Below are 27,228 nucleotides of genomic sequence, written 5' to 3'. Positions count from 1 at the left end.
TTTAAGTGCCGTATCAGTTCTTTATTTAACAAAACAAACTACAAAATACTAAGAATTTCAGGTTTGCTTTACAAGAAAAACTGGATCTATAGTTTCAAGACTGATTTTGCTCTCACTTAAACCCTTTAAGTAAAAAGTCAATTTGTAGTTGAGTTGCAGTACAAGTTCAGCGAGCTGAATCTTAACTGTCCAGACCAGTCCATCTCTTCACTTTCACATGAATTCTCAAAGTGGATCTGAAAACTGCATCTGTAAGGAGCAAGTTCATGCTCATTCAGTATCACAACATTGCTGTGGTGACTAACTTGCTTACAGGGAAGAGACACTAAGATTATTAGAGTACTGCAGCCAGAATGGGGAGAACAGTCAGCTTCTGAACCCACAGTTTACAGTGAAAGTTCCTTTTGGTTTTGGCTATATATTTAGCTAAAAGGATTATGGTATATAAAATAATCCAGATTATGACCCTGTAAGGACACAGCACTCTATCTAGCATGAGCAGTGATAAATAAGGGCATGATTCTTCAATGGTCAGCCCCCTTGAATCCAGGCAGGGCCACATCTTGCAGCACACTACTGAAGATCTTGCAAGTATTACATTAACATCTATGAAATCAGCATTTTTCCACCTTCAAAACAACTTTATGGACAATCATTAATACCCTCCCAGATACCTGTGAGAGGGATTCATAAATGACCTTTTCCTCCAGCTACCATAAATTCAGTGCTCTTCAGTGTAAGTGATATTTGTGGAGCACCATACAGGATTTCAAGTGTCCTTTATGAACAGTGCATAAAGACTGAGTATTATTCCCTCTTCACAGATCTATACTACCAAGTACAGCTATGTTAAATATCCCACAAAGTCATACTAAATTTGCAATAGACCTATCAAATATCTTAGTCTGTGCTTTAGCTACTTGGCAGTGGTTCCTCAGAGCTTCGCATACAAAATTCCATTTGTAAGGCTGGCTTCAGACAGCTATGCCTATTAAGAATTGCGTGGAAAGTAGTTCACCAGATTTAACTTTGTGCTTATTTCAGTTTCTGCTAGGTTGAAGATTCAGTGACAAAGTATTGGAAGAGTATGGGATGAAGGAATAAAAGGAGCTCATATAATCTAATCTGTTTAAGACATACAAACTAATAGCATGTGATTATGAGCACAAATGGGGTAAAACTGGTTTCAATGCAAGTTTTCCTGTGGGAAAGATTAATAGCTTTCCCTTTTTAGGTTAGTGACCTAATAAAAATGCCTAGTATACACACAAAGAAGGCTAATTATACACACAACATGGGTAATCCAGAAAAGTTTAACTGTTAATTGTACAATTTCATATGGTAAGACTTATGGAATACAACCAAATTTGATGTAGTTATTTAGAGACTTTAAAGAAGAATCCATGTGCTGAAAGGAAGATATTATAGGAGTAGCCATTTCATGCAACTGCAATATTGCTAAATTTTAACCACAGAATACTAAAGGGGAACAAGAAATTAGAACCATGGTGTTTCATATGTGCAAAGTACATACTGATAGCCAAAAGCATTCTCTCCAAGAAGCAGTTAGATATGCCTAAATTTTAGTAACCAAGCCCTATGTCAATGGTGAGTTGTAGTAAAGCATTTCAAGCTGGTGGGGAAGTAGTGCCTTGGAAAAAGGATATTAACTATAAACTAAGTGAACTACAGCTCAAGTCACTTAATAAAATTAGCTTGCCATAACCCCCACCAAGAAGCCTTCTTATATAATAACCAGCCTCTACCAGAACACCCACGCAAGTTCAGAAATTTGAAGACCGGCTCCATTTCTTTCTGTCACATACAGCCACCTTCTTCCTCCCCTTCCAGATGACTGGGGCACCCATCAAGTGTGACCCTGATTACAATGGAGGTATTAAATAACTGATTCTCCTTAAAAACCCACTATATACCCATATGTTTAATCAATGCAATTTATACAAATTTTTTGAAATTTGTTCCAGGGATAATTACTCTCAGTTCCATTTGACATTTCACTTGCAAAGCAATTTAGATTTCAGCTCAATGTACATGAAAGTATATCTGGCAGTTATTTCTAAACACTGCTTTAAAATCTACACTCACCTGTGAGTTGTGCAGTCTAAGAGGTGCACCTATTAAGGCTCAGGAACTTTAATGTGTACCATTTATACCTAACCATTTCAGAAGTATTAAGAAAGAGGTCCACTTTCATTTACACAAAGGAGTAGAATGAAATTGGACATTCCAAATTGCTACCCTATCCTACTCCATAAGTGTGTTCTGATCTTTTGCTTTTGGGCAGCAAATAGGGTTTGCCTCCTGTGTGAAGACCACCTCCTACACAAATATTTGCATCCAGAATTGTCCTCATTGCCTTTATTTTCCTTGGAAACAACATGTTCTCTGTCCACGTTCCCAAACTTCAAACTGACTCTAGAAGAGATTTAAATTTATGGCTGCCTGTCATCCCACACTGGAAAAATTCTTAGCGAACTCAAGCAGCAGGCATAATCCAGAGATTAAATTGCAAGAAGGTTAGTCAGTTTCTCACCTCATGACATAACTGCTTTAGTTGAAGCAGGAGCAGTACAAATATAACCCGATAAACCTTCCTCCATTTAGCTGAAGTGGCTTGCTAGTTTACAAAGTTGATATTTTGAAGGTAACATTTAAATGATTGCCAAGTTTATTTTCTTTCATCAGCCTGCATAAGATTTCTCTTAGAGATCCTGCAATGTGGTAATTAAGTTCTCTTTACTGGGTAACTACGTTGTCAATTTTGTAAGTCAACCACTGTTAAAAAGCAAAGCAGCTGTTTTTAAAGTTCTGTTCCACATCCAAACAGGAGTCAAAATACTTCACACTTCATTGACAGGGAAGTTTATAGTATAGTAGTGCCAGCATAGGTAGTTTCAGATCTTAAACCCTGTTTCACACCCAGTGTGCTGAAGTGATTTGCAGGTATTGTTCATCTGTCATTGGCTCAGATGCTCAGTCCCTGCAGAACAAAGGTAGATCAAGAAAAAAGCACTAAGAAAACTATAAAACTGAAGTACAAATCTCAAACAACTGCATTTTCCAAACTGAGCAAAATGACGACTAAGACACTTTTTTAAAAAAGGTACTTTTAGGCACCTATTGAGCCAGAAAGGTATATAATTGTTTTCAGAAGCACCTAGCTTTAGAAACCTACAGATGTACATAAAAATGTTCCTTCTTAAAGAATGCAAGACAAATTCAGTTGTCTACACCAAAACTTAGTCTCATATTTTTAGTGACAGATCTGTATTGAAGTTTATTGTACTCATGAGTCTTCCATAAAAATCCTATTTGAATGTGCATAGCTTTGTATCTTATAACTGCACGTTGAGCTAGCATGTACTTAATAGTGAGAATATACTGGAATCAATCTGAAGAAACCCGGACAAAGCTTTTATGAAGCACAATCCAATTTAACGTCCAAGTTAGTTTTAGGTATTTCCAGTATCTGTCATTTCACTGTGACTCAGTTACTTACAAAACCCATGAGTATTTTACAACAAAATTTAAGATCACAACCCCAAAATAAAGGGTCAACATGAATTACTTATTTTTACTGTCATTTAAGAATTCATAGCTCTGTACACCTTCAGGTTGTATTTTAGTTTACAAAAAAATCTCTTTACTGTACATTAACAAAAGAGTCTGTGCCTAAAAGTTTCATAAAACAGTTACATTTTGCATTCAACATAATTTAAGAAGTGCATTTTGCCATCAGTAATTCTTCCTTTTGTGAGCATGTGAGGAGTCATGGAACACTAATCAGGACCTATTAATTACGCGAGCAAGAATTCCAAAGCTACGTGTATGGTTCCGAATACCAGAATTGTTGGCACAATACACTAACAATTTAAACAGATGTAACATGGGTTTTGTTGTAAAAAGAACTTTATATGGATTACATACCATTCCATGCTTCAAGTTTTGCTGCTGTAAAAATTCCTCTAACATTTATACAAACACATTTGGATTCTTAGGTCTCACAGTGTGCGCATTACATCAAACAGCAGCAAAGAAAAAAATTTATACTGCTAAAAGGAGTTACAGCTGGTTGTGCCTTTAGAATACTAGCTACAATTTTAAAAAAGTCCAGATCAGTGCATTATCACTGAAGTAGAAACAAACAAAAAGTAGGTATGTGAGCAGCTAAGAATGGAGTTCCTAGCTTTATGATTCTACATAACAAATGCATGAAAACTCTTGCACAAAGAGGAGACAATCAGAATAGATCAGGCAACTATGCATTTGATTTCTGAAAATAAAAATCAAACTTCAGAAAGGTTTGCAGATGACAAGCCAGCATTACATAGGACTCTAAAGGCACATTTCAGGTAACACAATGATTCCGTTAAGGTCAACTGTTTATATACAAATCTTGAAGATTATTTCATTCCTCCACCCTCTTCCCCAGAAGTAATTTTGTTATCTTAAAAAAGGGATGACACACACATTTGCAGCAATGTTATCAGCCAGATAACATTTGGTCAGTCCAAATATTGAGTAGCATTTTCCTCATGTTGATATGGTGTTTGTGCACTACTCCAATCCAGAAAAAAATAAAAATAAAGGGGTGGGGTGAGGGAGACAGGATTAGTAAAGGCTACTTTGTTGTTTTAACATTTACTCATCAGATCCCACTGATCTCTTCTGTACCCTTTTGCGGGGCAACCGCCTTGGTGAAGCTTTATCTGAAAGAGGAAAGATGACAGATTACCTAAACTGCTGCAAATAGTGTATCAATTGTAAGTGAACATTCTGCAACCCACCCCCGCCTTTTTTTTTTTTTTTTTTAAGTACTCATCTTTTTCCTGAATAGAATGGAAATGGCCATTTGGCTTTCCAATAGATTGCCAAGTAGGAGGCAGATTTGAGATGAAAGAGAAACTTGATTGTTTCTGAACATGCTATTAGCAAAGTATTTACAATTATTATTAAATTCAGGACATACAAGTCTTCATATCTTCAATACATCTCAACACTGAAGATATTTAGTTATTTGCAAAAAAACCACTAGTGTTTTGAACGCAAAGTACCTTCCATTAATCTGTATTCAGCTAAAAAGATTACATGCTCTAGTGGTTCCTACATTTTGTCAGGAAAAGGTACAAGCTTTCTAAACACCTTCAACATGCATATTTTCTAGCACTAACAACTGCTAATGCTTTACCATCTGACAGCTGGAATCATGTATTCCTTCAATAGTTTGAGATAACCACTGTTCAATGGGGCAAAAACAGCATTAGCCAGGATGATTTTAAATCCCATGGCCCAAGGAATGATTCATGGCTTGAAATATTTTAACAATCATCAGTTTAAACCTGATAGTTTACAAAACTGATTACATCTGATGTCAGGAACGGTAACATACAAAAACCTGTAGGAGAACACTTTAGTCTCCCCAGACACTCAGTAAGGCTGTGTCTACACTAGCTCCCAACTTCAAAGGGAGCACGGTAAACTGGGTGTCAGGAGATTATTAATAAAGTGCTGCAGTGCATATGCAGCACTTCATTAAGGTAACTTTCCCGTGGCAACTCTGAAGTGCCGGCTTGTGTGTAGCTGCAGCTAACCCGCAGATACTTTGAAGTCCCTTTACTCCTCAAAATTTTGGGGATTTCGAAGTACCTGTGGGTTAGTCGTGGCTACATACAAGCCAGCACTTCAAAGTTTAACACTTTGAAGTTGCCGCAGGGGAGAATTACCTTAATGAAGTGCTGCATGTGCATCGCAGCACTTCATTAATAATCTCCCGACACCCTACTTACCATGCTCCCTTCGAAGTTAGGTTGTGTCTTCACCAGCTCCCAACAGATTTAAAAGTAGCAGTCCTACAACAACAAAAACAAAAAAACAAAAACTCCAAAGAGACTTCAGAGCTGCAATTCATTTGCAAATTGGACTCCCTCAACCAAGAACTGAACAGAGACTGGGAGTGGTTGGCCCATTATAAAAAAAAATTTCTCTGCTCTTGAAGTTCACAACACCACATGAACTGCTGCTAATGGGCCACATCCTCCGTGATTGAACAGACCTTGTCAACTCCAGCCCTCCCCTTGATTGAGGCTCCCTCTTTATACACTCCTCTGAACCCCTGCCCCCACCACTCATCCATCTGATGAAGCGGGTCTTTGCCCATGAAAGCTTATGCTCCAAATTATGTTAGTCTATAAGGTGCCACAGGCTTCTTGTTTCTGAAGACACAGACTAACTCAGCTATCTCTCTGATAAAACTGATTATGGCAGTCCTACAACTGTCTTTTGCTTTAGGGATGCTTTTTATGCAAAATGAACAGATTAGAAGAATTTCCACTCCTTGTACAAGACGTGGTGTTATTTGTGAGTGGGTGAATATCTAGATGCATTTTAAATCTAACAGTTTTTATAAATTTTTGTTTGGTTAAGACAAAACATTGGTCAGTGTCCTCAACAGTGTCACTACTAACTGTGTGCAGAGACAGACAAATTTTACTTCAGCTTTGGAAAGCTGTAAATACACAATTTAAAAAGATGGAAAGTCTAAAATCTTCTACATAAATATCTGAAAGGTGGGAAGTTGCAATATTTCAGCATCAAGTGTGCTGATTAATTTCCCGCCCCCACCCCCCAAGTTTGAACTGATGACTCCAGGGAGAGTATTCTATGTCTTGCTTTTAGACCACTGTATCAATCGCTTCCATTTACCTCTACAACTCTCCATTGCTAGTTTATCCACTGTTTCATATTACTGCTGTACATTCCCTCTACAAACCTTTTTTCTAGTGTCTTCTAGACCACTATTTCCCCACCCAAAGCCCTGTGGAAAGAAACCCTTAGGATACAGAAAACCTAGTAGTTTTATAGCATTTCACAATTATGATGCAATATGCAGTTAGTCTTCAGACCTTCATCAGGTAAGAAAAGGTTTCCATTTTATTGAAGAAGAAAATAGGCACAGGAACTCAGCATCAGAATAAGGATTATAAACTAAGTCTCCAAAGCATCTCTGCATAATCCAGCAGTTGTGTCCCTCATGAATCATAAAAAAAGTTACTCATTTTTTGTAAACTGTTGTTCCTTCAGATGTGTTGTTCGTGCCCATTCCAAACAGTGGTGTGTGCAGGCACGTCTACAGTAGCCAGAAAATTTTTCCTCTTAAGTACCCCCTGGACTGACACCTTCATCCCTTGGCTTTCAGAATCAGGAAGTACCAAGAGTAGAATCCTTGTCCCCTGAATTCCTAAGGAGCTCACTGTAAAGTTCCTAAGGTTAGAAGTGACTACATCTCCTAGATGAGGAGTTGCTTCTGAGAAGGGTCCCTGAAGAGGAATGGAGACTCGGTGCAGAAGCGTGAGAAGGAGTAGAACTGGATGGAGTATCTCCTTTTGACTATACGAAGGGTCCACTGGTCTGAAGTAATGCAGGACCAAGCATGGTAGGAGGGATAAGAAGGTAAGGAGAGGAGAATCAGGGCTGGAAGGGACCTCAGGAGGTCATCTAGTCCAGCCCCCGCTTCAAGCAAGATCAACCCCCACTAAGTCATCCCAGCCAGGACCTTAAAAACCTTGACGTATGGAGAATCCACCATCTCTCTAGACAATGCATTCCAATGCTTCACCACCCTCCTGCTGAAGTAGTTTTTCCTAATATCCACCCTACACCTCTCCCTCTATCTTCAGACCATTACTCCTTGTTCTACCCTCTGACACCACTGAGAACAGTTTCTCATCCTCTTTAGAGCTCCCCTTCAGGAAGTTGAAGGCTGCCATTAAATCACCCCCTAAGTCTTCTCTTCTGTAAACTAAACAAGCCCAAATCCCTCGGCCTACCCTCATAGGTCTTGTGCTCCAGCCCCTTAATCATTTTTGTTGCCCTCCACTGTACCTGCTCCAGCACATCCACATCCTTTTCATACTGGGGGCCCAAAACTGGACACAATATTCCAGATGTGGCCTCACCAGTGCCAAATAGAGGGGAACAACATCTCCAGACCTGCTCAAAATGCTCCTCCTAATGCACCCAATATGCTACTATACCCTTGTAGCCAAGGCGGCTACTGTTTACTCATATCCAACCTTTCATCCACCATAACCCCTAGGTCCCTTTGCACTGTACTGCTGCTTCGCCAGTCGGTCCCCAGCCTATAACAATGCTTGGGATTCTTCCGGCCCAGGTGCAGGACTCTACATGTCTCCTTGTTGAACTGCATCCGATTTCTTTTGGCCCAATCCTCCAATTTATCCAGGTCACTCTGGATTCTCTCTCTGCCCTCCAACGAATCTACCTCTCCCCCTAGCTTTTGCCATCTGCAAACTTGCTGAGGGTGCAATCCAGTCCCTCATCCAGGTCATTAATAAAGATGTTGAACACCACCAGCCCCAAAACCGAGCCTTGCGGCACTCCATCTGAAACCAGCCACCATCCAGATATTGAGACACTGATGGCTTCCTGTTGGGCCCGACCATCAAGCCAGCTTTCTATCCATCTTCTAGTCCAAGGCTCCAAACCATATTTCCATAATGTATGGGCAAGAATGTTGTGGGAGACTGTATCAAAAGCTTTGCTGAAGTAAAAGTATATCATCTACTGACTTCCCCATGTCCACAGAGCATGTTACCTTGTCATAGAAGTAGGAGTTGGACGCCGACTCCAAAGCTGAGGAAACATGAAGGTGAACATGACAGTACCTGGCTGGGACTCCTCCATCTCTGAAACCAAGACACGGGTGGAGCAGTGGTGGCCATAGTAGCATGTCCAACATTTCCAGGTTGGCATACAGTAAATTCTCATGTCTCAAAGATGACAGTGCTGTAGCATGCATGAGTTTCTGCTCAACATAAAATGCCTCCAGTGCTGAAGGGAGCTGTAGGTGTCTACTCCCAATCAGCAGATTAGGGTTGGTTGCGAACTCGACTGCCTGGTGTCAGTGAGAGTTGACGCTTGGCTCTTGCAGCTATGGTCCCGGAGTGGAGTGGCCCTGCTTGGGTCTCACTACTGATTATTCCCTGTGCTTGGGGGTGGGAGAACTGCCCCTCTTCCGCCATCTCCTCTTTAGACACATGGGAGATTGAGACCAGTGCCTACAAGCTGATTGCAAGTCCCACGCTGCGTGGTGCCCAGACATCCTCTCTTTGCTTGGCGCCTGGATTGCTCCCCTGACACCAGAACATTCTGTACACAGAAGACAAAGTAGTTGGCACTGGATTCAATGACCTCCCATTTCTGAATGGGGCTGCAGCGCCACTTCCATGAGGATAGTCTTCAGATACCGAGCGCTGTCTTTTAAAGTCCTAGGCCTAAAAGTCTTGCAAATGGATCACTGATCCCTCTGAGGACTTCAAGCAAAAAAGTGTGGGGACTGCTCTTACAAATGCATCTATCATAGGCTGTACAGGCTTTAAAGCCTGGTGACATAGGCATGCCTCGGTGCTGGGGACTCAAGGGAGAAGAGACCAACCCTTCCAAGAGTGACACCAATAATCAGTGACTACACTAAAAAAAACTACTATTATCTATATACAATAAAGAACTAATAGCTAATTGCCAGTTCACTTGTAATGGGATGTTCCAGCTAACAATAGCTGGTGGTAAGAAAAAACTGGAGAGGGGGTCTATATTGGGTGCCATGAAGGTGCCTCTGCAGGGGGTACATAGGCTGATCCACCGACTAATTGCTGGGGGGGGAAATTTTATGGCCAGCAAGCACACGTGTACACACACCTAATTTGAATGCACAAAAAAAAGAGTCATTTGATGAAGAACTAGCAGTTTTCTAATAGTCATTCTTATATTGCACATGCCACTTCTAAAGGTGACAGAACCATAGCAGCTATCACTTTCATCAGCTTGCAGAACTAACTTCAAACAGTAGGCACATATTCTTGTAGTCTCCTGGATGCTGCTGCAATACTCACCTACCTTTACACATCATCATAAACTGTGAACTTTCACCGATTTGACTAACAGCATGCGAAATTCTACATAAGAGACTATGGCACATGCATTTATTTGTACTAATACAATGTGAACTAAATTGTGTTTAAAATTAGATCCATGACCTTTCTTCCTTGGTACCTATACATGTTGTTTTCATCACTAAATTTCTTCCTCAATGGCAGCTTTCATTTATGCAGTACTGTGAGGAAAATAAAATGCTGTACACTTTTAAACTAGACTCCAAAACAGAGTCACGAGACTACTAAAGCTAAAGGAGGATTTAGATCTATTATATGTTAAGACATGGTTTATCTGAAACCACCAACTTCCACTGTGATCTTACCAGTGCTTTCATGCTACCACACTGACACCCACATGCAGTGATGACTTAGAATGTTACCAGAGCCCAATTAGAGTAGATGCACAGTAAAAGCCCCGGTTACTACAAAGCACCATCAGAGTTTAAGCACCTCACCTCTTCTACTCTGCACTGAAGCCCCAGGAAAGCAGAACAGAAAAGACAGCAGAAGAAAAGTTAGAATATCCACAAATATTCGAACAGTCTAAAAAAAGTTCAGATACTGAATTTGAGTATGGTATTCATAACTGACTGGCATTATTGATATTCATATTTAGGACACCAACACAATTACATAACTTTAGTTTTAACATTTTGTATTTAGTAAGTACAAGATTGTACACTGATGCTCATCTGATGGCTTAAATGGGTTCTACAGACTTAAAACTCATTATTGGGGAAAATCTTATTCCACTAGGACCCCTTCAAGACTTCTGCGATCAAACTTTATAGTTAGAGGGTTAGCAGTTCTCGAAGCCAATCTATGAAAGCATGGGTACAAAAGAAAAGGGTGCTTTTTAAAATGCTTCCATATAAGAGTACTTCTGTCATATAACACCTTCTTTGGACTTGGCTTCCAGAAAGATGGAAGAGAACCAGAGTCTTATGACTAAGCAAAGAGGAAGAAAAGTTTGTGGTGACTGCCACTGTTAGCTCTACAAGTCTGGTAAGCATTTACCTTTAAAAACAGCTTAATATTTTAAATAACCAATTACTGTGTAATATGCAAAACAGTTATAACACACACATGCATATGCTTAAGTTACCTCTAGACTGAAGCTATTTCCTGAAGCAGATAGCTTAAGAATCTGGTCAAATAAATAATTCACCAATTTGATAAAACAACTGACCCTTGTCCCAATTGCAAAAGGCTTACTACTTACTGATCTGATTTAAAGTTTCTTGAGGAATCCAGCTCATGTCGACATCATTTTGATTTGATGTGCCCATCTCTACTTTCTGTGCTGGTCTCTTTCTCTGGGAGAGTTTGAAACAAAATGTTTGTCTTACAAGGAGAGATGTGAACAGAGTTGCCTTCCATAAGGAAGCTTTACATCATATAAATGCCATGATATTAAACCTAAATAAGTAATTACTGCATTTAACAATAATCAACTGGCTTTAAGCACACATAAAATATACCTTTAAGCTTCTGAACAGTTAATGTCAAGCCCTCTTTGTAACCTAACTTTACTAAACTTTAAATCTTCCGTAAATTTGTCAAAATTCAACGTCAGATCTTATGCTTTTTAGTTCTGAATATCCTCATTCCTTATGGCAGGAATTAAATCTAAATTCCAACAAAGCTCCATGCAGATCAGTGATGTAATAGTGCTAAATAAGTACCAAAAACAAATCTAGTATAATTATGATTTATCATTTTGGGGGGAAAAAAATAGGATTTTTCCTTAATAGTATTCTACTTTCATATTTACTTGGTATTGCTCAGAGTCCTTTAGTTTTTTGGAAAATAAAAGGGTACATGATTGATATAATTTTATTTTTCAAAAATAGTGGTTTTATAAAGTTCAATTTTATTTCAGGTTTCTTAAAGGGATTGTTAACATTTCGGGGGGGGTTGGAATTTTTTTTAAATGGGAATGTCATCAAATGTTTTTGTAATTCATCCCTACTAAACTCTTGTTTGCTACATTTTAACAGAAAATGGGCTGTAGTCAATTTGGTTTCCAATAACATTTTCGTCTAGTTTTCAAACCCTAACCATTGATTTATTTGTGCCACAACAGCACTACTCCAAATTTCTCCATTTTCTCTTTTCTGTAAGGTATACCGAGAAGCAATCCTATCCAAGGTTCATCCTAATTTGTTTAGCTCATCTTGATTCATTTTAACACTCACTCAGTTAAGTCATTGTGAGGACTGTATCTGACTTGTATCAGAGGTAGCCGAGTTTGTCTGTGTCTTCAAAACACAAAAAGAAGTCCTGTGGCACCTTATGGACCAACAGATATTTTGGAGCATAAGCTGACGAAGTGGGTCTTTGCCCATGAAAGGTTGTGCTCCAAAATATCTTGTTGTTTTTGTACTTGGCTTGGTAATTCTCTCTTTTCTGCTTTGTTTTATGAGATGTAATCCAATTCCAGGCACATCCCATTTTCCCAGCATAATCAAACCTTTGCATTTCTTTAAGTTAGGGTAAGAGCAAGCTGTATACCAAATTTGGTGGTCCTAACTCCTACCATTTAAGAGGAGTTCTTGACCCAACACACAAAACTCTTTAAAATATATAGTAAATTATTATCCTTTGAGATCAACACCCTTATGGTACCTTACCATTGGATTACATTTTCACTAGATGTACTATTTGGTTTATCATACTGCTTTGGCCATTATAGTCGTAATATCTGAATAGTGTTCAAGGCTCAGGTCTATCACTGTAAGCAAATATTAATATGAAAGAACACATTTACCCACCCTGAAAGGTTACAAAGTAAGTTATAACACGGCATTAACAGTTCATGCAATAACAGGAGGAAATGAGGACTTGCATGAGGTTGTAAACCATAAATGTAAGTGGAGTTTTATAGCTGCATACCCCAACATTTGGAAAACAGAGCCTTTTACTCCACAAAGTTCATGCACTGCTATGGAGAAGTTAAGCAAATACACAGTAATCAGAAAAGCAACTTATCAGCATAAATCTAGGAGGAATGCTAGTACCAGTGTACTTCCCTTCAATTTCACTGATCAGAGTTAAATTTTTCATGAATTTTATGCCACAACAGGCCCCAAATGGTGTTCTGCTTTGATCAGAAGCTAAAACTTCAGCACCAACATAATACTGTATACGCTTAACAAATACATGTACATAATTTTGAACTTACTTTCCTAGATTCTAGCAGTTGATGTAGACCAACAATGACAAGTAGGCCAAGTCCAGCCAGGAACACGTACATGAAGATTCTTATTTGGCAAGTGGAAGAAAAAATTATAAAAGGTCATCAGTGATTTCAAGTCTAATCAGTTTTTTAAAAACAAAGGATATAAATTAACTGCTGAAATGTTTTTGAGCCCCTGCAATGCTGCTGCATACTGTGTGGTTTTGCAAACTAAGTTTTAGGAAGTCTCTTCAGTTTCTTTCAGGAGAAAGAATAAGGAATACTGAAATTTAATGCAAAGTAAAGTGAAATACAGAGTAAACCAAGTAGAGTTACTTAGCTGAATAAACAGAACCACTTAACTTTTAAACAAGGCAAGTTTCATGCAAGTGCCATTTGACAGCCTTCAATGAATATGTCGTCAGCTGACATTTCTTTAAGCTCACGCTTGCTGAAGTTAACAAGTGCCATATTTTAAGAGTGTTTTGTGAGAATGAATGCACCTGCTAACTGACTAATCAGGCACAAAAGGCTATGAGACCCCATTACATAATTTTATTGCACCACAATGTTGCAACAAGTAATGAGAGCACCACACGATGGTCTGTTTTTTAACAATCTGGTTAAATGTTCGTAATGAATCCCTCTAATCCACAGATCAAGCAGAACAGTAAGTTTCCTCAAAGAGCTGCCAGGTACATCCAGGGACAAGTAAGTCTGTTTTCATAGCAATTCACCTTTAGCTTTTCTGCATTTCCCCAGAATTATGATGAACGCGTACGTTAACTAGGAATTAGATTAATTCAATTCACATTGCCACTTGAAAAGAACCCCTCAGAGACTGCAACAATGTAGGTACTTCAACCTCCAAATGCAGACCGCAACTCAATATTCTGACCCGTACGTGCCGCACTTCCTCCCTACATATAACTTTATTTAGGAACATAGCCTGAGACAGAAGCTTTTCCTGCAGTCAGTAATGGGCCACACTTTTGCTCTGTACGTGGATCTGAGAGGCAGCAAAGTAGTGAAAATTGTCATATCTTAAATACTAACATTATGGCTATATTTTGAAATATGAATCAGGCACAGAATTTTTCTTAAGTCTGAGAACTGCACACTCAATGGGTACAGTCACACCAGCGAGTTTTGCCAACAAAACGCCAGTTTTGTTGACAAAAATTGGTGCAATGTCCACACGAGGTGCGTTTTGTTGTCAGTTTGCCAACAAACTGAGCACTCTCTCCAGCAGCTTCCTGCCTTTAAACCATGAGGCATGATGCTGCTGTTGACAGTCTGTAGACAATAAAGCTGTGTGTGCTCTCAACAGACAGTGCATCCAGTACAATAAGCAGCACTGCCTGGCAACAGAGCACTGTAGTGTAACCATAGCCCATCAGTTTTGTGTCACACTAAAAAAAAGATGCATAGCTTCTCTCTCTCTCTCCATTCAGGGAACATTTCTTCTCTCCTCCTCTGAATGCTCTACCATGCCCAGGCCACACAAGATTTCCAGCATCCCATGAAATGAGGACAAAAGCGTTTTTAAGTGGGCACATACATCAGCAGTAAGGTATTGCTGTATTACCAACTAAAGCAAGCTCAAATTTCTCTTACGTTTCTCCATCCAATCCATCTTCTTTTTCAATAATTGTAACAGTTTGATTGAAGACAGCATCTTGAAACACATTGCCCTGCAATAATGTTTTTTAAAATAGTTTTAACTGCTCGTAATGTCTTCAAAGGATATGAGTCTAAAACTTCTGCTGAAGACAAACTACTATGTGAAGAGCAGAGGAATTGTCTAGCTCACAACAAAAAGCAAGTCCGATAGCTATGTGAGAAAACTCTGCACAAGATTCTGAAACAGGAGTTTGCTGGAGACTTGCAGAGCAGTATCATTAGTAACTACATATATAAGAAAAAACCAGAAGTCCTGGGGCACCTTACAGATTAATAGATCTTTTGAAGCATAAGCCTTCATGGGCAAAGACCCACTTCATCAGACTATATATAAGAAAATCATGTGATTGTCCATGGCTTCAGCTTAAATGCTAGTATGCATTTCATGTCTTTCTGTAGTATTACATATGTTCGGTTGAGTACTGAGGATCTGATTAGATTGCTAACTATGGGGAAGTTTCAAAGGTGCAAGAAGCTGTTATACATTTAATTCCTTCTGAAACTCAATGGCAGACATGCACCTAACTCCCATTATTACCTGTGATAAGTCTTCCTCTAAAAAGAGGGAGACCACATTTGCCAACATTGCTAACTCATTCAAATTCATGGGACTACACAAATCTGGCTCAGTGAGTTTAGGAGATCCCTGGGAGAAATTAAGATTTTCTATAAAAGACATCGCTATTCATTATCCTTAAGTACTGTAATGTCTGCAGCTAATGTAAACATAATTTTATAGCACAGAAAACACGTAGAGCTCTACAATCAAGTACACACCCATAACAGAACAGTTGGTATAAGCAACTGTATCTATGCAGACATTAATACTTTAAACACTATCAACTGGATTACCTTTCTCCTCTCTGCCCGCAGCCCTCCCCCGATTCTACTTCTATTTGAAAAAATAAAAGTAATTCCAGAACCAGGCTTACATTTACATCTTTGTAGTTCAGATTTATAACCAGTCCAAAGGGACGACCACCCATAGGCTCTGCAGGGATGAATGAGTACTCAAATGTGGCCTGTCTCTGTGGTGGAACCACTGTGTTCAGAGGGAGAGCTGTGAAATTCTGGATGAAAAACTGATAGTCTTGAGGGTACCGGAAAGAAGCATCAAGAGACTCAACAATAAAATCCTCTGTACCCTTGTTCGTGAAGCCTACCAGGAACTTTACAATGTTGTTTGCTGGAAAGTCTAGAACATAACAATATCTTAAAGTTAGAAAAGTTTAATATTTCACACCAGTGTTAAAGTGCAGAACTCAGCCATAACACAACCCCACAGTGCTTTGCCAAAGCTTTAACATTGTTTTATGAACATGCAGCGACTTTTAAAGCTAGCCATCACTCAGCAACAGTCAAGTGTTTAATAGTCTGGTACAGGACTTGTACATATCTTACCTTCACCTTTCACAAACAATATAGTTGTATCAGCATTAGGTGAAGCTTTAGGTTCTCCTGATAGGTCTTCTTCCTCTTTTTCTTCTGTCTAAGACAAAAGAATTTTTTGAAAAACCTATAACAAACAGCAAAGCAAAGATGTGCACATTCATGAGAATCTTATATGTTAATGGTAATGGAAGTATTTCGTTTTGTCCCACTAGTTCTGTGACAGGATGCCATGAAACACTTCTAGCTCCTGATGCTGCAGAACAGTTCTGATGTGAGAAACTGAAAACTCTGGGTTGTTTGGTTCTCCATCCCCGCAAATGCCCACTGAAAGTTAAATGCAACGTGATTAGCATGTTCATAAGCTCTGGACGACAAGAACTGCTTAGAAGCTGGTAATCTAAAATTGTGCAGTCTGGTTTTCCCTGACTGCTCTTTTTAAAACCTAGAGTACAATCACATAAAGAGCTTGGTCTAAAATTAAAGACTTTTGTCCCTCTGCCTCTAATTACTTTATAATAAAATGAAAACTCAGAATAAGACATCCTTCCTGTAAATAATTGTCTGTACAATAAAAATCGTGCTAAAAACTCCTTAATACATTTAGAGTTAAGTAATAACTACTTTAAAGTAGCCAATACCAGATTTCCCTGTTTACTAATCAAAATAGGCATTAGTTTGTATAGCATCTACATTATTTGATGACATGACCGAACACTTCTGGCAGTACAGTACTTTGACACTTCAGGAGTCAGAAGCAGTCAATGGTTACAAGGAAGATAATATCAACTGATGTCTTAAACATCTTTCAGTTCTACTTAAATAAGACGTTCTGCTCACAAAGCAACAAGAAAGTATTGTTGAAATGAACAGTCCAAAAAAAACTTCAAAATTTCAAGCAAGTTTCCACATCTAATCACAGTGGTGTTGGTAGCTTATTGAAAACAAAGGTCTTCCATAATATAGTTTAGAAAATAAGTCATTTTTGTCAAAGACAAACCATTGTTTAAAGGCCATTTTCACTGAATTTTAGATGTTAATAAAAAAGATGTATTTTGTTTCAACTAAGCTTCTGAAGTCTCTCTAGTCATTCTGCACAGACCACATTTTCTCATTCCTATTACAAATAGCAATGGCCCGTCCTTATATTTCCAAATAAGAAATTATTTTTGAAATAAGGTATCCTAGGTCTCATAAAAGCGTGGTATTCCCTCAGGGCAGCAGCTATGTTTTTAGCCTTGTAAGGGTACTACCAATGCTACAATCCTTGAAATGAGGTACCCATCACATTGCACAGGTTGAACCTCTCTCGTCCAGCAGCCTCAGGATCCGACCAGTGCCAGATGACAGAATTTTCTGGATATTGGGAGGCCTATGTCGTCTAGCACATTACCAACATTTCCACTGTTTACTGGGCTCTTAGAAGATGTTATAGGGATATACCACAGTTAAACAACAGCACAGAAGCCTGTGAGGCAGGAGTGGCAACTTAAACTTTATGGGACTATGGGAAACTTGGCCAAACCCATGACAAGTGGCTAAAATCAAGCCAAATTATGCCTGGTGCCAGGCTATAGTGCTCCAGATTAGAGGGGTTCAATATATAATACTGTTTTCTACTTGTAAAACTCAGATACCCTCATCCCTCGCTATACGAGCGCCCTTGGTTCCCAAAGTTCTGCTTGTAGGCGAAAACTCTTAAGAACACCACTAAATTCCCATTAATACACGTAAAGTCTCCAGTTCATACCAAATGCTCCTAACTTGACATAAAGCAGTTGAGTTTAGGTACTTTTCTGATGTCTGAATAGCTAGGCACCAGAAATAGGACGTAGTGTATGCATATAGTACAACCAGATTCCATATTAGAACCTTAAATTACATTTCTCTCTCTTTCATTAAAAGTGAAAAAAAGAAATTTAACAGTCACCAAAAGAAGTCAGCATTGACTGGATGGTGGTTGTTGTGGTAGCAGTCAATTGGTAGCTTGGGAGGGGCTGTCAGCATCTTCTTTCTGAAGGTACATCGACTCCCATATCTTTGGTGGTAGAACTTTTTGATGTGGAAGGTAGAGGATCAACAGTTTTTGAACAAAAAAATATTCAAGTATGGTCTGTTTGGCACCCTGTTTTTCCATTTTGTAAAGTTCATAACAGGCTAGGGAAGCATTTAGTTCATGCCTGAAGCAAAACTTTTCCAAATTTGGATCATTTTCATCCAATACTGCTATTGCTGCTTCACAATATTCAAACACTTTAGATAGTTTTTTGGTGTTTAATATTCTCACTACTTCAGTGTCTCATCAGATTCAGCATCTTCAACCTCTTTACACTTTTTTTCTCTTGTCATCATCGAGTTGAGTAAGTTCTTTGTTGGACAATTTCTCCTTGTGAGAGTTTAAAACTTCTTGATCATCATCATCTTTGTCTACTACTTCAAATCCAGGTTCAAAAGTGCCAGCTTCACAATTTTTTCTTGAATGCCTTCCCTGACCATGTCAAACGCAATGAAGTCGTGCACAAATTTCAACAGCAAGACTTTCCACACATCATTCGTGTTTTTTGAGTGACTTTGTCCCAGGCTAAAGCAATATTATCTATCGCTATTTTTATGTTGTATTTCTTCCACAACTCTCGTACTGTTGGGTTTGTTTTCACTGTCAGATTCTGAAACAAGGTATGTCATGACCAATTGCTAATAATATGCCTCAAAAGTGGCTACTACACCTTGATCCATCGCCTGAAGGATCGAGGTGGTATTAGGAGGCAAGAAAACCATAGTCTTCGAACATTAATAGTATGGCCAGGAGCATTACCAATTAAGACACATCTATTGTTCAAGTAGTTTTTTGGCACTATAAGATGTAATAAAGGCAGAAAGGTAACTGGTTATGGAATCTGTAAATACTTGTATTGTTACCCATGCCTTCTTGTTGGATTGCCATATCACCGGTAATGCTGCTTTATTCCATCCTTTCAGTGCTTGTGGGTTTTGTGAGTGATACACAAGTAGAGGCTTCAGCTTGACATCACCTTCAAGATTACCACCAAGGAGCAGCGCGAGATGGTCTTTAGATAGTTTAAAGCATGATGCTTTCCATAAGACATTCTCTTCCAAAAGAGGCCCCATCTCATCAATATTGAAAATCTGCTTCGGTGAATAGCCTCTTTCTCCTGCTTCCATCAGCTCTTCAGGAAACTTCGTTGCAGCTGCAACATCAGCGCTCACCATTTCGCCTGATGTACGGATGCTATGCAAATTAACACGATTCTTGAATCTCTCAAACCATGGCTTGCTTTCAATTTAAGATCCTCCTCACCTGGTACTCCTTCCTCTTGAGCTTTCAGCTTTAAATCTTCAAACAACAACTTTATTTTGGATAAGAAAGTTCAATTTCATGTTATGTTGGTTGTGGCTGTCAATCCAATGGGTCTCGTGGATAAGGGAGAAGCGGTGGATGTGGTATACCTAGACTTCAGTAAAGCATTTGACACAGTCTCACATAATATACTTATCAATAAACTATGCAAATACAACTTAGATGGGGCTACTATAAGGTGGGTGAACAACTGGCTGGATAACCGTACCCAGAGAGTAGTTATTAATGGTTTTCAATCCAGCTGGAAAAGTATAACTAGTGGGGTTCCGCAGGGGTCTGTTTTGGGACCGGTTCTGTTCAATATCTTCACTAACGATTTAAATATTGACATAGAAAGTACACTTATTAAGTTTGCAGCCGATACCAAGCTGGGAGGGGTTGCAACTTCTTTGGAGGATAGGGTCATAATTCAAAAGGATCTGGATAAACTGGAGAAATGGGCTGAGGTAAACAGGATGAAGTTTAATAAGGACAAATGCAAAGTGCTCCACTTAGGAAGAAACAATCAATCAGTGTCACACATACAGAATGGGAAAGGACTGCCTAGGAATGAGTACAGCAGAAAGGGATCTGGGGGGTTTTGTGGACCACAAGCTAAATATGAGTCAGTGTGATGCTGTTGCGAAAAAGGCAAACATGATTCTAGGATGCATTAACAGGTGTGTTGTGAACAAGACATGAGAAGTCATTCTCCTGCTCTACTATGCACTGGTTAGGCCTCAGCTGGAGTATTGTGTCCAGTTCTGGGCACCACAGTTCAGGAAGGATGTGGAGAAATTGAAGAGGGTCCAGAGGAGAGCAACGAGAATGATCAAAGGTCTAGAGAACATGACCTATGAAGAAAGGCTGAAAGAACTGGGCTTGTTTAGTTTGGAAAAGAGAAGATTGAGGGGGGACATGATAGCGGTTTTCAGGTATTTAAAAGGGTGTCATAAGGCAGAGGGAGGGAACTTGTTCTTCCTTGCCTCTGAGGATAGAACAAGAGGCAATGGACTGAAATTGCAGCAGGGGAGGTTCAGGTTGAACATTAGGAAAAAGTTCCTAACTGTCAGGGTGATCAAACACTGGAACGAATTGCCAAGGAAAGTGGTAGAATCTCCATCACTGGAGCTATTTAAGAAGAGGTTAGATAGATGGCTTTCAGGGATGGTCTAGAAAGTGTTTGGTCCTGCCATGAGGGCAGGGGGGCTGGACTCCATGGCCTCTCGAGGTCCCTTCCAGTCCTACTCTTCTATGATTCTATGAAAAGTCTTTCTAGTTTTTGCATAATGACATCTCTTGTTCCTGTTATATGCTCCAATTTCATACCAACAAAGCTTCAGCAACTTCTTTCAACTTTTCTTTTTGAGAAAGAATTGTACTCAGTCAAAGATAAGTTTATGGCTGCACAGCGAATCCTTGTTACGTTCACCTTTTTCAATATGCTCTATAATTTCTAGTTTCTGAGCTACACTTAATAGCCTTCTCACTTTTTTTGGTTTACCACTATGGGAATCACTTGCAATGCATTTTGGACCCATGTTTCACAAAATAAAGATGATGATTAAAGATAAAACGTATTGCTCTAAGTGCACTTGAGATGCACAGAGATCACGAACACAAGACCCACGCAGATGCATGGAAGAGCATGAAGGGAGAGCATGATGTCATGAAGGGCTCCCCCCCGCACCTTTCGTCCCAGGGCCACCATTTTTAAAACGCAGCTGAGCACCATATGGCTCTTAGATCAGCCACTGGCAGCTCTCACAGCTCTACCTCCAACTCCCTGCCTGCCAGTGAAAGAGCAGACTCAAGGTGCTGGTCCTTATACCCTTTAAGTTGAGTTCTGCTCTTTCAGAGGAGCAGGTCAGGGGGCTGCCTATGCCACACTGTAAACTGGCAGAAGCCAGAGGTCTGGAGAGAGAGAGGCACCCAGGAGGAAGGGAATATTGCAGCCTGCAAAGAAGCAGCAGTATGTGGCATTCCTTTTGAAAGGCAAGTGAATTTTGGGCTTGGGGTGGGGGCAGTTGGAGAGGGTTAAAGGCTGTGGCAGTTTGCGGCTGTGAGCAGGGGAGGGGTTGAAACCTGGTGACAGGTTGAATCTGCAGGGCAGCTAATACCGTAAACCCTTGAGTCAGGGTTGTTCCTCCAACCCTGGCGTAACTTAAATTTTTGCACAAGTGGAGGGGAGACGGGAAACTGACCAGCCCACCAGGGCTGGTCAGATTCTTGGCTCCCAGAGTGGCAAGGAGCTGGAAAACAGGGGCCAGTCTGGTTCCAGTCTCCCTGCAGCTTGTGGGACCAGGAAATCTGCCAGTTCATGGCTGGTCAGTTTCCTGGTCCTGCCAGCGCAGGGGAGCGGGGAAACCAGGCCATGCGTGGTTCCTGGCCAGGGACCCTGCAGCTAGCACTGCCTGCTGGGTACCCTGCGGCTGGCTCTACTCCAGCTACAGGGGTCTCCCCACCACCCCACTTGCCTAAACAGGAGATACGTGCATGCTGAATGTGTGTATCTTGGGGGGTTACTGTACCTGGCAGCAGGTTGGGTCATGGGGATGTTAAAGCTCATATTAGCGGAGGAAGGTCACTCATCTAGTGAGCATATATAGGTACAGATGTCCCTCATTTTAGCAAGTACTCTTAAGTAAAGTACTGGTGTAATGAGGGATGAGCTTATATTATTAATCACATAAAAGTTAAGAGGGTGAAGGTTACTTTTAACCAAGTACTGCCAATTTGTTGGTCAAGGTTAGACTTCAGTTAAGCTTACATTCTTATGTTCATTCTTGGAATAAGTATTTGTTGAAGAAAGTCAAGCATACAGTAAAGTATGACCTATTTCACACTCTTAGGCTGTCTTTTTTAAGTTTGCTGCTTTGAAGTTGCCATGGGGGACCATGAGCTTAATATAGTGCTGCATGTGCACCACAGCACTTCGTTAGTAATCTTCCGACACCCTACTTACCATGCTTCCTTCCAAGCTGGGAGTTAGTGTAGACACAGCCTTAGCCTGGCAGTCACTGTTTATACGTAAGACTTCAAAAAAAAAAATTTACCTCTGCTCCTTTACTAACCCAAGAACTAAGAGCACTAACCACAAAGACATCTCACGCTACAGTGTAAACCGTATGTTATGACAGATATTTCAACAGCCCTATACTCTTAACACTATTTAATAGTTTTCAAATTTCTATTTACTTATTTTAAAAAAAAAAAAGGCAACTTACTAGGGATAATTAAACAGAACAAAATAATGTACACAATATATTTCATTAATTCTACCAATACTTAATTACTGCAGAATAGCATGTGGCTCCTGTTAAGCAGGCCATGTAATATGAAAAGCTATCAAATTTGATGAAAAGCAGTAAAATGCAAATATACTTACCAAGCAGTAATATAGTAATTCTTTGTTTTTATTATATATAAAAATTCACATGAACACCTCTCTTTTCCTCTTCTCTCCACTTTCCTTTGTTTTCCCTCCCCGGACACTTCATTTTCATTGTAATTTCTTAACATTAATGTACATCAGTTGAGGTTAGAAGATGAGCCTCAGATATTTAAGAGCAAAAGCAATTTGCCACAGTAACACTACACAAACCATCTCACTTGAAATTTTGAAATAATTGCCTCAAAAAGGAAAATTAAATTACTGATGTGACAAGTATAACCTGATCATTTTATTTCAAACCATATTACAGATGTAATCAATAAAGGCAAAAACATGCCTCATAACTGGACTTCAAATATTATTCCAGCTCTTAAGGGAGAGAAAGTGACACAATACAACGAACAACATTTACACTGAAGAATCATCACCATCATCATCAACAACCATTGGCTCAGCATGGTGTCTGATTCCTCTCTCATTATTTCCTTCTATTTTTCCCTGTCCAGAGCGGAGGGGCTTATTTTCTGTAGACTAGCTCCACACCACTCTACTACATCATCTACCCATTCTCTGCGGGGGGGGGTGTCTCCTATTTGACCCGTCCATTATGCTGAATACCAGGGTCTTGATTTTTCTTTTGTCATTCATTCTGCACTTATGCCCGAATAGCTGTAACTTCCGTTGTATAACCTTGTGCAGTTGGTTCTCTTTCCACTGTACTATTACTTTCTTAAAGCAAGCAATGATGTGGGAAGACAAAACCCAAGAACTGTGCAATATCACTTTGGGTGCGTCTACACTAGGAACTAGCTTCAAAGTTAAGCATTACATCGAAGTAGCCAGCAGAGAGTCTACATGCACTTTCCCTTACTTCAAAGTTAACTTTGAAGTAGGGAGCCCAACTTCAAAGTCCTTACTCCATTCCTGGGAATGGAGTAGTGCCCTACTTCGAAGTTTAACTTTGAAGTAGGGTGCGTGTAGACACACTACTTTGAAGTTGCTTACTTCTAAGTTGTAGTTCGAAGTAAGCAACTTGGACATTATTTTTGTAGTGTAGTTCTCTTTTTAAGATGCTAATGTTCCAATTACTATTTAGTTGTTCCACCTATCTTTCACAGTTGCCCAAACTGAAAATATTTCTGTGGTCCTTAATTATTTTTTCAGCCACTTCATAGACATTGTTTTACTAAAAATCACATTTCTAATTCATCTCCTCCATATCATAAAGAAGCTGTTTAATATTTTGTAATAATATTCATACACATTTACCAAATCTGTGGGTTCATCTTCTTCAACTTCAGCTTCATCATCTTCATCTTCAACTACCGTATCTTCCACTGCTTCTTCATCCTCCGTAGCATCTTGGGCTGCAACTAATAGACTTGAACCTAATAACAAAACAAGAAGGTATTAAATGCATTTGATAACAGGACATTGGGAATATACTTAAATTTACAAGGTGTCCATTTAAAAGCAGGAGATATACAGCTTGACATTTTAGTTGTAAAGTATTATGCAAAAGTTTTGATCTGTATACGAAGATATCATTCTCAGTTTAGAACTTTCATTTTCTACCAAATACATGATTAACACACTAATTCATGTACAATTAATTTCAAAACAAATTAAAGATTTGGTGCACCCAACTGCAGAGAAAAAAGTGAAAAGAAGGTTTTTGACTTAGAGTACTAGAAGGTAACCAGACTGCTTATCAATCCACTCATCCTACCAGGGATGTCTCATTATTATAACATTTGGCATAAATAAAATGAAAGCAGTCCACTAAATCTTAAACTTATGTTTCTACAAAAAAAATTGAAAAAAATCAGAGGCCAATTAATTTAGTACTTTTTTGGAATCCCATAAAATCATGGTATTATATGTATTTTGAGGAATCTGTTTATTGTTTTTATTCATACAGGTCAAAAATTCAGGTCAGAATCTGGACTTTATCTGGCAGATCTTTAAAAGCTAGAAATAAATGCTTCATTTTGTGTGTATATTCAGCTAAACTAATTGCATACTTGCTCTGTTATATTTGCAGTATTTAGGATCAAGATGGGAAAACGTCTGAAATTAGAACTAAACAGAACAAGTAAAAATGAAAATGAGGAAGATTTGATGTTAATTTCTCAGGAACACATTTATTCAAATATTAAAAAGGTGAAAAGTTAGTACAATATGAAAACAAAAACATCAAGCAGCATATAGGCAAAGGGGTGTTCTGTGCTCACAGGAGCTAGGGTACTTATGACATACTGATTGAATGATCTTATGCACTGGAATTTGGCTGCCAGTCTCTCTCGCTTTTCACCTGGGCAGAAGCAGCACATGCGAATGCACTGAAGAGTCCAGGTCAGGAGGGGAGTGGAAGGCAGCACCCCATGAATACTGATGATCTCCAGCAGGGTCAAGGAGAGTTCTGTGCAGCATCTCCTGCAAGTCTCCCCAGGACACAGAGCTCTGTCCGCTTCTCCTACTGAACTGTGAACCATCCTGACCTAGCCCCTCACTTCACAGAAATTCTGCAAATCTCCTTGGAGTGCTCCTCCAGAACAAGCTAAGGGTAAGGAAATAAGCCCTATACTAAGGAAATAATTCAATTTCGCATTTGCATAATTAGAATTGACAAATCAGAATCAACTTATTTCCACAGTTTCGCATTGACCTCCCTTACACCATGCAATAATATGGAGTACAGGGGTCCATGGCCAAGCCCAAATAGATTTTGCTACTCAAATCAGAGAATTACCAAGCATGTATAAATCAAAATTTAACTGGGGGAAAAAAAAAGTAACTTTTCTTCCACTCAGAAGGGGCTCAAGGGATCTTACTGAAACCTAGCAAGTGTACTTTTTATCCATGATTAATTAAAATAATTTCACTCCTAGACAATTTCAGAAAGAGCAGTTTTTAACTACTAGATTTATAATTAAAATCCTGTCATAACCCTAATTAGAGTTAGCACAGGCTGTTATTTTGCATCACCACATGAACCTACTTCCCGTCACACTGATCCCTTCAATGGATTTCAGAAGGAATGATGATGTGGCAATAGTTAAAATTAAAAGAACCTCCTTTTTGTGGGAAGAGAAACACATGTTATAAGCTCCAGTTGCCAGTCAGAAAAGCATACAACTAAGATTGCCCTTCAATCTTCTTTTACTTGGTATCAGCAATTTTCAAGGCATAAATCAGAAAAGAATACAGTGTAAGCAGATGCCAGTGCTTTATTGTTTGAAGGACACTTTAGGGAAGGGGAAAAAAAGAAGACTGGCTGCAAACACATTTCCCTGCAGAGCTGAAGCATGCTCCCACCAGTCTGCACAACTGATCCCAGATTGTTACAGCCATTTCAAGCACTCCCTGCTGTGATTTGGTTTAGTAGCCTCTCTATCTAGCCACACATCGAGTTTTGGTCCTGGCTGCCTGGAAATAAGGCTTCCCCCACCCCCGCAAGAACCGAATGTGCTGTTTGCTCGAAATTTACTGTTCACAGCTGCAGTGGAGCCGGCGGCCCCGGCGAGCCAGTCCCTGGCCCCGGGCGCCCGCTGTCTAGTCTCGCTTTGGTTTGTCACACCTGACAACGGTGTCAGCCCGACCCAGCGGGAAAAGCCTCTCGCCCGGCACAGACGCCGCCTGACCCCGAGCGGCCGGCCAGGAGCCACCGGGGAGCATGGCACGTGTCCAGGCGACCGCCACCGATTCAGGGCCGTTTGGTCCGGGGGCAGCCGGAGCAGGGACACGTGAACCCCGCGGGCAGCGATGAGCTCAGCGCCGCCGGCCGGCCCTGCACGGGGAGCGTCCAGCGGTGCTGGCGGAGAGCACTGCCGTTGCCGCCGCTGTGCCCAAGTGCCCAGCAGTGTCAGACACCAGAACCTGGCCGCCTCCACGCGGACACGCAGTGGCCAGGCACCGGCTCTCTCCTCCCCCGCCGGAGAAGCCCAGGCCCAGCCCCTCACGCGCTCGCCGCGCCCGCTTCAGGAAGCGGGTAACGTTTCCCGTTCGAATTACAAATACCAACGCCTCCCCGAAGCCGCGCGCGCCCTCTCACCCGCGCTGCCGCCGAGCAGCAGCAGGGCGGCGGGGAAGGCCAGCAGCACGAGCAGCAGCAGCTGAGTCGGGGATCTCATAGTAGCAGCCACTTCGCGCCCTCCACCGCGGCTGCTTCGGCCCAAATGGCGATAGCCCCCATCCGGGACCCTGGCGCCCTCACGCCACGCACGCGCTCCGGCCCCGCCTCTCCCCCAGC

The 27,228-nt window shown here is 40.3% G+C and overlaps 1 protein-coding gene across 5 annotated transcripts; it reads right to left on the bottom strand.

Annotated features, from left to right (window-relative positions):
- Nucleotides 1-27,228, bottom strand: SSR1 (signal sequence receptor subunit 1). Of its 5 annotated transcripts, XM_074987714.1 has the most exons (10): nucleotides 27,031-27,228; nucleotides 24,246-24,364; nucleotides 16,237-16,324; nucleotides 15,768-16,030; nucleotides 14,770-14,846; nucleotides 13,159-13,237; nucleotides 11,197-11,290; nucleotides 10,430-10,444; nucleotides 4,667-4,730; nucleotides 1-3,001 (listed from the first exon to the last, which is right to left on the bottom strand). In XM_074987714.1, exons 1-10 carry the CDS (start codon nucleotides 27,107-27,109, stop codon nucleotides 2,995-2,997), a joined length of 885 nt encoding a protein of 294 aa, XP_074843815.1. In that variant the 5' UTR covers nucleotides 27,110-27,228; the 3' UTR covers nucleotides 1-2,994. The 5 variants fall into 5 exon arrangements, with proteins under 5 accessions (XP_074843815.1, XP_074843817.1, XP_074843816.1 ...); XM_074987716.1 differs by having other exon boundaries at nucleotides 1-4,730; nucleotides 10,430-10,517; XM_074987715.1 differs by having other exon boundaries at nucleotides 1-4,730; nucleotides 27,031-27,227.

Source organism: Carettochelys insculpta, chromosome 2 (assembly GCF_033958435.1).
Source record: "Carettochelys insculpta isolate YL-2023 chromosome 2, ASM3395843v1, whole genome shotgun sequence".
NCBI lineage: Eukaryota > Metazoa > Chordata > Testudines > Carettochelyidae > Carettochelys > Carettochelys insculpta.
The sequence above is the reverse complement of the archived record's forward strand: the minus strand, read 5'-3'. Positions and strand labels throughout refer to the sequence as shown.

Bases quoted from the DNA above. Each gene is read 5' to 3' on its own strand.
- SSR1 (XM_074987714.1), bottom strand. From the start codon at position 27,109: ATGAGATCCCCGACTCAGCTGCTGCTGCTCGTGCTGCTGGCCTTCCCC. The intron at 16,325-24,245 runs GTAAATGTGTAT...CTTTTGTCTTAG, and splicing joins AAGATGAACCCACAGATTTG to ACAGAAGAAAAAGAGGAAGA. The intron at 13,238-14,769 runs GTAAGAGAAATT...TTGCCAAATAAG, and splicing joins GATGGATTGGATGGAGAAAC to AATCTTCATGTACGTGTTCC.